Consider the following 15,914-nt stretch of genomic DNA (forward strand, 5'->3'; position numbering starts at 1 on the left):
ACCCCGCGCTCGTTTTTTTTTTTTACACCTTGCGCTGTCCTGCAAATGTGCGATTTTCACACATGAAAATCGCACATTTTCAGGACTAAAACCAGCGCACCACATCGCCGCAAATCGCCCCTATTCGCACTTTTCAGCCTCCAATGCGCATCACATTAAATATGCGCATTTAGGCTGAAAAATGCGATTTCTAAATAGGCGAATTGCGGCGATACAGGGTGCGAATTAAACATGCGCATTTAGCGCATATCATAGAATGTCACCCCTGATGTCACAGAATTATCCAGGGAAAGTTGTTACACAGACTGGTGCTTTCTACCATGTGTTTATACAGACAGACAGAAGGTTTCGTCCATAGGACTTTATCAGTGTCATGCTTTCAATCATTGCTGAATTCTGAGCTTAGATACATGGGGAAGGTCGACGCGGGTTTTTTACATTTCTTTTGAGCCGACATGAGGCGACAGGCAGTATTTCATGCCTTACTTTCCACTAGGGCGTGGTGGGAGAACATAATCGTATTCTGAACGTAGCGTCGCACCGAGCCCAAAGCATGGCAAGAGCACTTAATCGATGTCTATGTCGACTGTGTCAACAATCATCCCAAAAACAGTGAAAACCCCATGTCGACCTTTTAAATCCCCAATGTTGACCTAATGCTTGTGTTTTTTCGTATGCCGACCTAAGGCCATCGTTCTTCAGTAGTCAACCCAATGTATATTGACCTTAATTTGGCCGACCCAATGACCCATACGCTATCATTGGAGTTCGTTATCACCTATAATTGATTTCCGTTATGGTCCATATGCATAGGCAAATCTAATGGGTGGGCCGGGGGTGCACCGGACCACCCACTAGACTGCCCGGCCATTCTGTACCTTTAAATATGAACGCCGCCGCCTGTTTTAAACCCACCACAAAGATGGCCACGGGAGAGCGACTGCATGAAGCTCCTCCCCCCATGGTCCCTGTAAGTGTCATGTGCAGTGAGATATTTGTGCATATATATAGGACTGCTTGCGTCCTCCTGAATATCCGGCTGACCCGGTGCCCTCCACACTGGATACAGACAATAGTAGGTAAAGCAAACGATGGCACTCAGAGGTATGACAAAGGGTCGCACCAGCCCCGATACATTGATTCTTTATGAAATATACCTCTGAGTGCCATTGTTTGCTGCACCTACTGATAGTTATGTGCATTATTCATTAATGTTGTATTTTTATTCACAGCTTTCTCAGTTCTAATGCCATTGAAGAAAAATGTTCAAAGCAATAATAATAAATTAATCTGGGGGCATGCCCTAACAGCGGTGGAAAAATGAGGGGGTGACTTGCCCCTGTTAAGCCAGACCCGCTCATAGTAGGCCACACCCTTTTCCATTCTGTATTAGTAATTTAATCTGAGTCCACATATTAGCATATTTTTAGATTTGCCTATGTCCATATGTATTGGTGAAAATTAGTAATACAAAATGAAGCAATGTATCTATAATTCAGCAATGACTGAAAGCATGCACCTGATGAAGTCCTAAGGACGAAACGCGTAGGTTTCTCCTATCTGTATAAATCTATGGAAGAAAGCATCTGTCTGTGTAATAACTTTGGGCCTTATTCTGATCGGTGCGTACTTTTCCGCATTCCTACGGTGCGGGCCGCACGCCACGCTGTGCGGACGTCGGCCGTAAAAACGCCCACCGAGCCTCCGCATTCGGACGGACTCGCACTTTAAGAACAGGGCGTGTTTACGGACGACATACAAACCATGCGTGTGCGGTGGACACACTCAGATTCTGCACGGTATTACAGAGTATGCACGGTGATACCGCATCCGACATAAATGTATTTATTTTTCCTACATTGTGTGGTTTAATTAGTACATGTAGAATACACATGTGTATTGATAGTATTAATATTCAGTGATGTCCATTCTTAGCAGTTTCAAAGTGTGTGACAAGTACAGCATATATATATATGTGTGTATTTAGTAAAGGTTCCTTGAAGCAGCAATGGTTTCAATTGAAGCACTGACAAGCGTGTCATTAGTGAGTAATGAGTAAAGGAGTCGATTGTATTGTGTTCAGCTGTTACTGCTTGTAGTGATTAGGCGTTCCGTTCGCCTACCGCAGGACCGAGTGGTTTCCGCAAAGCAATACTTGCTTATGGACACCGCACATTTCTATCGGTTTTGTTCGCGTGCATTCGGAGTGCTATCCGAATGCACGCCCCCCAACATAAGTGTACTCCCCCGTGTCCGCCCATGTTTCCACCCAGTTTTGCCCACTTTGAAACTACGCCCCTGTGTCATTCCGCATGACGCCCACAATATGCCCATATTTCCCGAGTGATTGCGGTGCACAGTTTTGTACAGGATTAGCACGAACAGGTATGGAGTCCATGCTTGGCACATGCGCCTTGCGTTCCCCACGCATGCGCAGACGCCGTAAAAACGCGATCCGAAAGTATTCGGGAAAGTACGCATCAACCAGAATAAGGCCCTTTCTGTGGATAATTCTGTGAAATTAATGTGACATCAAGTTTCAGTTAGTGTTCATTCTAGCACCCGCCATCTTTGAAAACCCATGCAGTTCCTCTTCCCTGCCTGGGGTGTCGCTGTCTGCTGTGGTGTTTCTAGCACAGGTCTGGTTTGCATACCAGTGCTGTTATACAGACTACACTGTGCTAGAAGCACTACAGCAGACAGCGACACCCCAGGCAGGGAAGAGGAACTGCATGGGTTTTCAAAGTTGTCGGGTGCTAGAATGAACACTATCAATCATATTTCATGTAAATAATAAAAACACTGAATTTTGAAACATTGTAATCTTTTTAATGTCGTCACACGGTATATGCTAAACAAGCGCACTGATATATACTTATGTTCTAGCTATATTCTTTCCTTAAATAACACAGAGAACTTACAGAGGTGCTGCTGTTCCCTTTCAATCCCCCTCCCCCCTCCTAACGCACTTACTTGAAGTAAGAACAAGTCTGTTTCAAAGAAAAAAAAACAAGAAAAACTCATGTCAACTTTATGACCTGTTGACATTTCAACTGTTGGCATTTTGACTGTGTCAGCATTTTGACCATACAGTGCCGTATAAAAATGTTACGTGTCCCGTGACAGCTGAGGGGCTCCCTTTGTCCTGAACCTTGTTCGGTGTCTGCCCTGTCTGCCTGCAGCCATGCCTGTCTTCGCTGCGAGGGGAGAACGCCGGCCGTATTACAATTACATGAGAGCGATACATTGTATCATAAATGCTTTGTGGGAACTGTGGTAAATGTAGCCGTCATGTGAAATCCATAAATTGCTTATAATCCTCTAAAGATGTATAAAAGAGGCCTGAAGTAACAGAAGATGGAAGTCCTGCGTTAATTATTCAGAGGTGTTAGCAACGCTGGGAGTAAGCTGAGGCCCGTTGTGCTGTGTGACAGGGATCCCACAGGCTGTGGCTATCATCTTCCCTGATTGTCACATGGCAGCTTGTCAATAAATGGCCTTTATAGCATTCATTACTGACTGGCAGCCCTGTCCTGTGCACCGCTCTCACCTGCTGTCACCGGTCTAACCTTACCGATGAGGGGCCGGCAGGCCGCAGCCACACGCCTCTCTGGGAACTCCGCAGCTGGTAAGTGTTGTGCGATTATACTGATGTGTAACATTCACTGTTTGCTGGAACTTCCATGGAAATATTCATATATAGATCACATATCCTTATATAGCGCAATTTCACAGAGTTCCAATAGGGGATTAAAAACCCCTGATGGATTAGATGCCGCTGAAGAGAGTATTGGGTGAAAATAAGAGAAGTAAGGGCACATGAGGGAGGAGGGGCCTGCTTGTGAGAGCTTACATTCTAAAGGGGAGGGCAGACAGACAAGGCGGACACAGAAGGGGAGGGGCAGACAGACAGGGGTGACACAGAAGGGGAGGGCAGACAGACAGGGGTGACACAGAAGGGGAGGGCAGACAGACAGGAGTGACACAGAAGGGGGGAGGGCAGACAGACAAGGCTGACACAGAAGGGGAGGGGCAGACAGACAAGGTGGACACAGAAGGGGAGGGGCAGACTAACAGGGGTGACACAGAAGGGGAGGGACAGACAGACAGGGGTGACACAGAAGGGGAGGGACAGACAGACAAGGCGGACACAGAAGGGGAGGGGCAGACAGACAAGGTGGACACAGAAGGGGAGGGGCAGACTAACAGGGGTGACACAGAAGGGGAGGGCAGACAGACAGGGGTGACACAGAAGGGGAGGGACAGACAGACAGGGGTGACACAGAAGGGGAGGGACAGACAGACAGGGGTGACACAGAAGGGGAGGGACAGACAGACAAGGCGGACACAGAAGGGGAGGGGCAGACAGACAAGGTGGACACAGAAGGGGAGGGGCAGACTAACAGGGGTGACACAGAAGGGGAGGGCAGACAGACAGGGGTGACACAGAAGGGGGGAGGGCAGACAGACGAGGCTGACACAGAAGGGGAGGGGCAGACAAACAGGGGTGACACAGAAGGGGAGGGCAGACAGACAGAGGTGACACAGAAGGGGGGGGCAGACAGACAGAGGTGACACAGAAGGGGAGGGGCAGACAGACAGGGGTGACACAGAAGGGGAGGGCAGACAGACAGGGGTGACACAGAAGGGGAGGGCAGACAGACAGGAGTGACACAGAAGGGGGGAGGGCAGACAGACAAGGCTGACACAGAAGGGGAGGGGCAGACAGACAGGGGTGACACAGAAGGGGAGGGACAGACAGACAAGGCGGAAACAGAAGGGGAGGGGCAGACAGACAAGGTGGACACAGAAGGGGAGGGGCAGACTAACAGGGGTGACACAGAAGGGGAGGGCAGACAGACAGGGGTGACACAGAAGGGGGGAGGGCAGACAGACGAGGCTGACACAGAAGGGGAGGGGCAGACAAACAGGGGTGACACAGAAGGGGAGGGCAGACAGACAGAGGTGACACAGAAGGGGGGGGGCAGACAGACAGAGGTGACACAGAAGGGGAGGGACAGACAGACAGGGGTGACACAGAAGGGGATGGACAGACAGACAGGGGTGACACAGAAGGGGAGGGACAGACAGACAGGGGTGACACAGAAGGGGAGGGTAGACAGACAAGGCTGACACAGAAGGGGAGGGACAGACAGGGGTGACACAGAAGGGGGGGGGGGCAGACAGACAGAGGTGACACAGAAGGGGTACACAGTGAGTGAGGAAAAGAGGGTTATGAGAAGAGTTGGCAGGGTTTGGTAATAGATATCCACCGTACATGTATATTGCATACAGTCCAGGGATATGGGATACAGTACAGGTATATGGGATACAGTACATGCATATGGTATATACTGTAGTACATGTATGTGGCATACAGTACAGGTATATGGGATAGAGTACAGGTATATGGGATACAGTACATGTATATGGGATACAGTACAGGTATATGGGATAGAGTACAGGTATATACTGTAGTACAGGTATACAGTATATGGCATACAGTCCAGGGATATCGGATACAGTACATGTATAAGAGATACAGTACAGGTATATGGTATATACTGCAGTAAAGGTTTATGAGATACAGTACAGGTATATATATATGGCATACAGTACAGGTATATGGCATACAGTACAGGTAAAAAGGATACAGTACAGGTATATACTGTATGGCACACAGTACAGGTATATAGGATATAGTACAGGTATATACAGTATGTATATACCTGTACTGTATATACACACATGTATATGGCATACAGTACATGTATATGGCATACGGTACAGGTATACTGTATATGGCATTTAGTATATGTGTATGAAATACAGTACAGGTATACAGTACAGGTATATGGGATACAGTACAGGTATATGGCATACAGTACACGTACAGTATATATGGCATACAGTAGAGGTATATATGGCATACAGTACAGGTACATGGCATACAGTACGCGTACAGTATATATGGCATACAGTAGAGGTATATATGGCATACAGTACAGGTATACAGTATATGGGATACAGTACAGGTATATGGCATACAGTACACTTACAGTATATATGGCATACAGTAGAGGTATACTGTATATGGCATACAGTACAGGTATACAGTATATGGGATACAGTACAGGTATATGGCATACAGTACACGTACAGTTTATATGGCATACAGTAGAGGTATATACTGTATGGCATACAGTACAGGTATACAGTATATGGGATACAGTACAGGTATATGGGATACAGTACAAGTATATAGTATATGGCATACAGCACAGGTAAAATGGATACAGTACAGGTATATATGGCACACAGTACAGGTATACAGTACAGGTATATGGGATACAGCACAGGTATATGGGGTACTGTACAGTATATATGGCATACAGTAGAGGTATACTGTATATGGCATACAGTACAGGTATACAGTATATGGGATACAGTACAAGTATATATGGCATACAGTACAGGTAAAAAGGATACAGTACAGGTACTGTATATATGGCACACAGTACAGGTATATGGGATACAGTACAGGTATATACAGTATGGCATACAGTACATGTATATGGCATACGGTACAGGTATATGACACATGGTACAGGTACTGTATATATGGCATTTAGTACATGTGTATTGAATACAGTACAGGTATATATGGCATACAGCACAGGTATATATGGCATACAGTATAGGTCTATAGCATACAGCACAGGTACTGTATATGGCATAAAGTAGAGGCATATTGTATGCATACAGGTATACAGTATATGGGATACAGTACAGGTATATGTTATATCCTGTAGTAAAGGTATATGAGATACAGTACAGGTATACAGGTATATGGTATATACTGTAGTACATGTAATGTAAATGGAATACAGTACAGGTATATGGGATACAGTACAGGTATATGGTATATACTGTAGAACAGGTATATGAGATACAGTACAGGTATATGGGATACAGTACAGGTATATGGCATACAGTACAGGTATATGGTAAGTACTGTAGCACAGGTATATGAGATACAGCACAGGTATATATGGCATACAGTACAGGTATATGGCATACAGTATAGGTACAGTATATGGGATACAGTACAGGTATATGGCATACAGTACAGGTATATATTGTAAACAGGTATATAGCATACAGCACAGGTATATGTGGGATACAGTACCGGTATATGGCATACAGTACAGGTATATATTGTGTACCGGTTTGTGGGATACAGTACAGGTTTATATGGCATACAGTACCGGTATATGGCATATAGTACAGGTATTTAGCATACAGTACAGTTATATATTGTGTACAGGTATATGGGATACAGTACTGGTATATGGCATACAGTACAGGAATATGGCATACAGTACAGGTATATGGGATCCAGTACAGGTATATGGCTATAGTACAGGTATGTATGGCACACAGTACAGGTGTATGGCATACAGTACAGGCATATGGCAATCAGTACAACACTGTGTTCCCATCTGTCATAGGTAACACCTCTGTCCCCGCTCAGAGTTCCGACAGCCGTCACATGACCACAGTTCAGACAAATTGAATTACAAATGATTTCCTAGAGTGACAGCGCTGTGTATTGTTCCAGACAACATAACCCCTGTGGTGATTAACACAGGGAACCCACAGCAATGGTGACACTTACAGTACCTGGTCTAAGATAAGTGGTGGCGGGAGATTGGAGAAACCATGGGATGGTCATAGCCTGGGCACACGTGTGTATAACCTATGTTACATGCACATGGGCAGTATGACTGGCGAGTCCCTGAGCACCCATACACGTGTGTATAGCAGCATTACATGCACGTGGGAGTATGACTGGTGAGTCCCTGAGCGCCCATACACGTGTGTGTAGCAGCATTACATGCACATGGGCAGTATGACTGGTGAGTCCCTGAGCACCCATACACGTGTGTATAGCAGCATTACATGCACATGGGCAGTATGACTGGTGAGTCCCTGAGCGCCCATACACGTGTGTGTAGCAGCATTACATGCACATGGGCAGTATGACTGGCGAGTCCCTGAGCGCCCATACATGTATGTATAACAGCATTACATGCACATGGGCAGTATGACTGGCGAGTCCCTGAGCGCCCATACACGTGTGTATAACAGCATTACATGCACATGGGCAGTATGACTGGTGAGTCAGTGAGCGCACATGCACGTGTGTGTATAGCAGCATTACATGCACATGGGCAGTATGACTGGTGAGTCCCTGAGCGCCCATACACGTGTGTATAGCAGCATTACATGCACATGGGCAGTATGACTGGTGAGTCAGTGAGCACCCATACACGTGTGTGTATAACAGCATTACATGCACATGGGCAGTATGACTGGTGAGTCCCTGAGCGCCCATACACGTGTGTGTAGCAGCATTACATGCACATGGGCAGTATGACTGGTGAGTCCCTGAGCACCCATACACGTGTGTATAGCAGCATTACATGCACATGGGCAGTATGACTGGTGAGTCCCTGAGCGCCCATACACGTGTGTATAGCAGCATTACATGCACATGGGCAGCATGACTGGTGAGTCAGTGAGCACCCATACACGTGTGTGTATAACAGCATTACATGTACACTGGCAGTATGACTGGTGAGTCCCTGAGCGCCCATACACGTGTGTGTAGCAGCATTACATGCACATGGGCAGTATGACTGGTGAGTCCCTGAGCACCCATACACGTGTGTATAGCAGCATTACATGCACATGGGCAGTATGACTGGTGAGTCCCTGAGCGCCCATACACGTGTGTGTAGCAGCATTACATGCACATGGGCAGTATGACTGGTGAGTCCCTGAGTGCCCATACACGTGTGTATAGCAGCATTACATGCACATGGGCAGTATGACTGGTGAGTCCCTGGGCTCCCATACATGTGTGTATAGCAGCATTACATGCACATGGGCAGTATGACTGGTGAGTCAGTGAGCGCACATGCACGTGTGTATAGCACCATTACATGCACATCTGCAGAATGACTGGTGAGTCAGTGAGCGCCCATACACGTGTGTACAGTACCATTACATGCACATGGGCAGTATGACTGGTGAGTCCCTGAGCGCCCATACACGTGTGTATAGCAGCATTACATGCACATGGGCAGTATGACTGGTGAGTCCCTGAGCGCCCATACACGTGTGTATAACAGCATCACATGCACATGGGCAGTATGACTGGTGAGTCCCTGAGCACCCATACACGTGTGTATAGCAGCATTACATGCACATGGGCAGTATGACTGGTGAGTCAGTGAGCGCACATGCACGTGTGTATAGCACCATTACATGCACATGGGCAGTATGACTGGTGAGTCCCTGAGCGCCCATACACGTGTGTATAGCAGCATTACATGCACATGGGCAGTATGACTGGTGAGTCAGTGAGTGCACATGCACGTGTGTATAACAGCATTACATGCACATGGGCAGTATGACTGGCGAATCCCTGAGCACCCATACACGTATGTATAGCACCATTACATGCACATGGGCAGTATGACTGGTGAGTCCCTGAGCATCCATACACGTGTGTATAACAGCATTACATGCACATGGGCAGTATGACTGGTGAGTCCCTGAGCGCCCATACACGTGTGTATAGCAGCATTACATGCACATGGGCAGTATGACTGGCGAGTCCCTGAGCACCCATACACGTGTGTGTATAACATCATTACATGTACACTGGCAGTATGACTGGTGAGTCCCTGAGCGCCCATACACGTGTGTGTAGCAGCATTACATGCACATGGGCAGTATGACTGGTGAGTCCCTGAGCACCCATACACGTGTGTATAGCAGCATTACATGCACATGGGCAGTATGACTGGTGAGTCCCTGGGCTCCCATACACGTGTGTATAACAGCATTACATGCACATGGGCAGTATAACTGGTGAGTCCCTGTGCACCCATACATGTGCGTATAGCAGCATTACATGCACATGGGCAGTATGGCTGGTGAGTCCCTGAGTGCCCGTATACGTGTGTATGGTAGCATTACATGCACATGGGCAGTGTCACTGGTGAGTCCCTGAGTGCCCATACACGTGTGCATAGCAGCATTACATGCACATGGGCAGTATGACTGGTGAGTCCCTGAGCGCCCATACACGTGTGTATAGCAGCATTACATGCACATGGGCAGTATGACTGGTGAGTCAGTGAGCGCACATGCACGTGTGTATAGCAGCATTACATGCACATGGGCAGTATGACTGGTGAGTCCCTGAGCGCCCATACACGTATGTATAGCAGCATTACATGCACATGGGCAGTATGACTGGCGAGTCCCTGAGCACCCATACACGTGTGTGTATAACAGCATTACATGTACACTGGCAGTATGACTGGTGAGTCCCTGAGCGCCCATACACGTGTGTATAACAGCATTACATGCACATGGGCAGTATAACTGGTGAGTCCCTGAGTGCCCGTATACGTGTGTATGGCAGCATTACATGCACATGGGCAGTGTCACTGGTGAGTCCCTGAGTGCCCATACACGTGTGCATAGCAGCATTACATGCACATGGGCAGTATGACTGGTGAGTCCCTGAGCGCCCATACACGTGTGTATAGCAGCATTACATGCACATGGGCAGTATGACTGGCGAGTCCCTGAGCGCCCATACACGTGTGTATAGCAGCATTACATGCACATGGGCAGTATGACTGGCGAGTCCCTGAGCGCCCATACACATGTGTATAACAGCATTACATGCACATGGGCAGTGTCACTGGTGAGTCCCTGAGTGCCCATACACGTGTGCATAGCAGCATTACATGCACATGGGCAGTATGACTGGTGAGTCCCTGAGCGCCCATACACGTGTGTATAGCAGCATTACATGCACATGGGCAGTATGACTGGCGAGTCCCTGAGCGCCCATACACGTATGTATAGCAGCATTACATGCACATGGGCAGTATGACTGGTGAGTCCCTGAGCACCCATACACGTGTGTGTATAACAGCATTACATGCACATGGGCAGAATGGCTGGTGAGTCCCTGAGTGCCCGTATACGTGTGTATGGCAGCATTACATGCGCATGGGCAGTATAACTGGTGAGTCCCTGAGCGCCCATACACGTGTGTATAACAGCATTACATGCACATGGGCAGTATGACTGGGGAGTCCCTGAGCGACCATACACGTGTGTATAACAGCATTACATGCACATGGGCAGTATGACTGGGGAGTCCCTGAGCGCCCATACATGTGTGTATAACAGCATTACATGCACATGGGCAGTATGACTGGTAAGTCCCTGAGCGCCCATACACGTGTGTATAGCAGCACTACATGCACATGGGCAGTATGACTGGTAAGTCCCTGAGCGCCCATACACGTGTGTATAGCAGCACTACATGCACATGGGCAGTATGACTGGTAAGTCCCTGAGCGCCCATACACGTGTGTATAGCAGCATTACATGCACATGGGCAGTATGACTGGTGAGTCCCTGAGCGCCCATACACGTGTGTATAACAGCATTACATGTACATGGGCAGTATGACTGGCGAGTCCCTGAGCGCCCATACACGTGTGTATAACAGCATTACATGCACATGGGCAGTATGACTGGTGAGTCCCTGAGCGCCCATACACGTGTGTATAACAGCATTACATGCACATGGGCAGTATGACTGGGGAGTCCCTGAGCGCCCATACACGTGTGTATAGCAGCACTACATGCACATGGGCAGTATGACTGGTAAGTCCCTGAGTGCCCATACACGTGTGTATAGCAGCACTACATGCACATGGGCAGTATGACTGGTGAGTCCCTGAGCGCCCATACACGTGTGTATAGCAGCATTACATGCACATGGGCAGTATGACTGGCGAGTCCCTGAGCGCCCATACACGTGTGTATATCAGCATTACATGCACATGGGCAGTATGACTGGGGAGTCCCTGAGCGCCCATACACGTGTGTATAGCAGCATTACATGTACATGGGCAGTATGACTGGTGAGTCCCTGAGTGCCCATACACGTGTGTATAGCAGCATTACATGCACATGGGCAGTATGACTGGTGAGTCCCTGAGCGCCCATACACGTGTGTATAGTAGCATTACATGCACATGGGCAGTATAACTGGTTAGTCCCTGAGCGCCCATACACGTGTGTATAACAGCATTACATGCACATGGGCAGTATGACTGGTGAGTCCCTGAGAGCCCATACACGTGTGTATAACAGCATTACATGCACATGGGCAGTATAACTGGTGAGTCCCTGTGCACCCATACATGTGCGTATAGCAGCATTACATGCACATGGGCAGAATGGCTGGTGAGTCCCTGAGTGCCCGTATACGTGTGTATGGCAGCATTACACGCGCATGGGCAGTGTCACTGGTGAGTCCCTGAGTGCCCATACACGTGTGTATATCAGCATTACATGCACATGGGCAGTATGACTGGCGAGTCCCTGAGCGCCCATACACGTGTGTATAGCAGCATTACATGCACATGGGCAGTATAACTGGTTAGTCCCTGAGCGCCCATACACGTGTGTATAACAGCATTACATGCACATGGGCAGTATGACTGGGGAGTCCCTGAGCCCCCATACATGTGTGTATAGCAGCATTACATGCACATGGGCAGTATAACTGGTTAGTCCCTGAGCGCCCATACATGTGTGTATAGCAGCATTACATGCACATGGGCAGTATGACTGGCGAGTCCCTGAGCGCCCGTACACGTGTGTATAGCAGCATTACATGCACATGGGCAGTATGACTGGCGAGTCCATGAGCGCTCATACATGGGGAGCTAAGTAAATTAGTCTAGGGCACCTGGAACCTTTCATCGGGCCCTTGGTGGGTGGGATCTAGTCACATGCTAAATCTAAATGATAGATAATAGTCTCTCCTGTATGAGCCATGTTCCCGGGCCGCTGTTATTGCAGATGGGGACATCCAGAGCTTGGAATGAGCCCTGTTCTCTGTTCCTGTCTCACGCGCCCCAGATGTCTCCGCAGTTGTCAGCCGCCTTTTACTTCCACCCAGGTCGGTTCTCTGGAAGTTCTTTTTGCCCGAAGTAGTGAGGCATAAATCCCGACACGTCCAGCGCCTCTATTGTGTGCGTCTTCCCGCACTAATTGATGTGTTTTATTCTGGAGTGGTTCTGCATGGGCTCTGATTTAGTGCAAGGGGCTTGGCAGAGATGTGACTGTCACTAATTGGTGACTGTTTTTGTCCTGGAGGAAAATGCTGCGCTCTGCAAATGGGTTCACCGGCTCCCGTCAGCTGGCGCGAGCTCTCCCCGAAGGTCATTTAAAGATTGCATGCAGGATTTTAAGCACCTTCTATCCTTCAAATGAAAAAAAGAGAGAGATACATTATAATGGCGGCGGGACAATCCCTGGCTGATGTGGGAAGTTGTGTTGTGTTGATTCCAGGCGTCTATTTAAATCTCTCTCCCTTTTGCCTTCTGACATTACTTTTGCTGCTCACAATGTGGGTGACATTTTTCAGTTTGCATTTATCGAGCTACCGGGCTAAGCAGATTTATAGCCATTAGTGTCCTCTCGCCGTCAGCGGAATAAAGCGCCTTTATCTGGGTCCTGTTTTATTCGGCTCCTCTGTAATACTGCGCTTATTAATGGAGGGGAAAGTGTTCAACTTCAAAAAGTTTGCATTCCGCCCCTTATGTAAAGTTATGGCGCAAATCATTTGAGGATCCCAAACTGATTGTGCAAAAATAACATCAGCAGGGAGATTTATCAAAGCTTGGAGGACGAGGCAGTCAGCTCCTGGGCTGTATATGGCTTCACATTACATTACTTGGAACTCACTTAGCAATGCGGTCGTCTACCGATGGTGCGCTGCGCTACTCAATAACGTACAGAAAAACACCATGCCCAGAGTTCAGCAGGAGAAGATTTGCTCCGCCCCCACCCTTTAGCAGCCACTGGGGGTAAAGGGTAACAAAGATTTCTGACATCTCTCTCCCCAGATAGGGGGTCCACTGTTGGCGGTGCTGTGTGGTAACTAGGGGTCTGTGCTAACGGTCTGTGCTAACCTGGGCTCCAATGGTCACTGGCAGGGCACTGCAGGGGCAATTCTCTAAGCAGAACCAAGGCAGGACAACTTCTATTGCGGAACTGTGACTGGGTCATACTTGCCTACTTTTGAAAACTAGTTTCAGGGAGATTGAAGTAGTCAGTAGAATTTTGCACAGCACCCCATTAAGGGGCATGTCATGCTCCACCCAAAGGGCGTGGCTAGTTCCATATATGGGTGCGCACACGAGACGCTTGCGCGCCCCATGGCAACTGAGCTCCCCCGGGTCCCCGCCGCCTCCCTCACCGATGAAGGTCCCCCTTGCCACCGCGACCTCTCCCCCCTAACCCATCTCCCTGGAGCGAAAACGGGCAGGGACCCGCTGCCCCACTACCGAGAGACTGGGACGCGCGTGCGCATGAGATGCACACGTGTCCCAGTTTAATGGAGTTTCTCTCCCCAGAGGGGAGGTTCTGGTGGGCACCGGGACTGAATGAGAGGGGCTACGTCTGTGTCTCTGATTTTTCTCCAAAAGGTTAGAGCTGCATAAGATGGGTTAAATAAATTATGAAAAACTCACGAGGACTTTTTGACACGTCAGCATTTCAAATGTCAACATTTTGACCATGTCAACATATTGAATGTCTGTATTTTGAACGAGTCAGTATTTTTACTGTCTGCCAGTGGTTGTTGGTATATTGACTGCACCCCGATGAGAGCCTTTGACTGTTACAAAGAGCGGGATAGGGTCACGGGGTTGGATGGTGAGAAGAAAGGAGGGTTCACATCCATTTAGGCCCAGTCCAGGTGTTTGGGCTATCAGCCCAACAGAAGGTAAATCAGTACCGGCAGCTCGGTGGCTGTGTTACAAGGCTGTTCCCCTGACAATGTTACATGACTTTTTCAATATATATTTGACTGTTTTTATGAGGCCTGTTGCAGTTTCTATCTATTTATTTTTATTTGATTCATTTAGGTCTTCGTCCATATACGAAATACGTCTTCTTCCTGACGGCGTGCACCTCCGTTGGATGCAATAGCAGTCCGATGACGTCAGGCCGCACCTCGCCGGCTCCGCCTCAGGGTAAACTCTTATTTTCTATTCCAAAAATGCTGTAGAAATACTGTATAAATCCAGAGCGCAACCCAAATGTCAGCCGTTCTGTTCTAGGAGTGCGGTTAGATCCCTGTCACGTCACGATCAATTCCTCAGTGCTGGAACTATATTGGAGAGAACCCGAGATGCCCAATGGGATGGTTTCCCACTATAGACTGATACGGAACAGGACAGTCATTTCCACCAGAAGTGGGGAATGTCTGCATTACACAGACACTGGCCTACAGCCCAACAGCAGGTAATGTTTAGCTCTGATCTATATTAAGCTTTCAGGCAATGATTTGCAGTGATATTGTATCTGGGTCTGGTACAAACAAGACTTTTACTTCCCCTTTTATAAAGGGAAAAATCATTATTGCTTAATCATTGAAAGGCATTGACAAAAGCTTGTCCAGGTTCTCTGTCATCGCATATATTACAGACACTTGTATTGGCTACATTCCCCGCTGTGCCGGAATAAAACCCGATAGCCCATAAAACAATGTTAAGAGGTTTTTTTTCTCCCCTAAGCACAAAAAGTTTGTCGTCTGTTCGGACGGTGTTTATTTTTCTCTTGTTATTTTCTTTGCGCATCTTCTAGGGTGAAATACTAGAGGTTATTCAGCAAACCCAGTCTATCCTCCACACACACTGCGTTACTGTTCTAGGTGCGGCCAGCCTGCTTTCCCCATGTCCAGCGCTGACGCAGCCCAGAGGGATCTTTATAAATAGGATCAATGATCTAATGGA

The 15,914-nt window shown here is 48.0% G+C and overlaps 1 protein-coding gene across 6 annotated transcripts in view; it reads left to right on the top strand.

The window, feature by feature from the left end:
* USH2A (usherin) overlaps positions 1 to 15,914 on the top strand; it is a 739,769-nt gene that overhangs the window by 566,939 nt on the left and 156,916 nt on the right. For all 6 annotated transcript variants that reach the window (XM_083175163.1, XM_083175160.1, XM_083175162.1 and 3 more), the window contains exons 55-56: positions 15,045 to 15,152; positions 15,240 to 15,423. In XM_083175163.1, the coding sequence (XP_083031289.1) occupies positions 15,045 to 15,152; positions 15,240 to 15,423 (292 nt within the window). The remainder of the gene's footprint in view (positions 1 to 15,044; positions 15,153 to 15,239; positions 15,424 to 15,914) is intronic.

Source organism: Crinia signifera, chromosome 3 (genome assembly GCF_055691185.1).
Source record: "Crinia signifera chromosome 3, ASM5569118v1, whole genome shotgun sequence".
NCBI classification, from domain to species: Eukaryota; Metazoa; Chordata; class Amphibia; order Anura; family Myobatrachidae; genus Crinia; species Crinia signifera.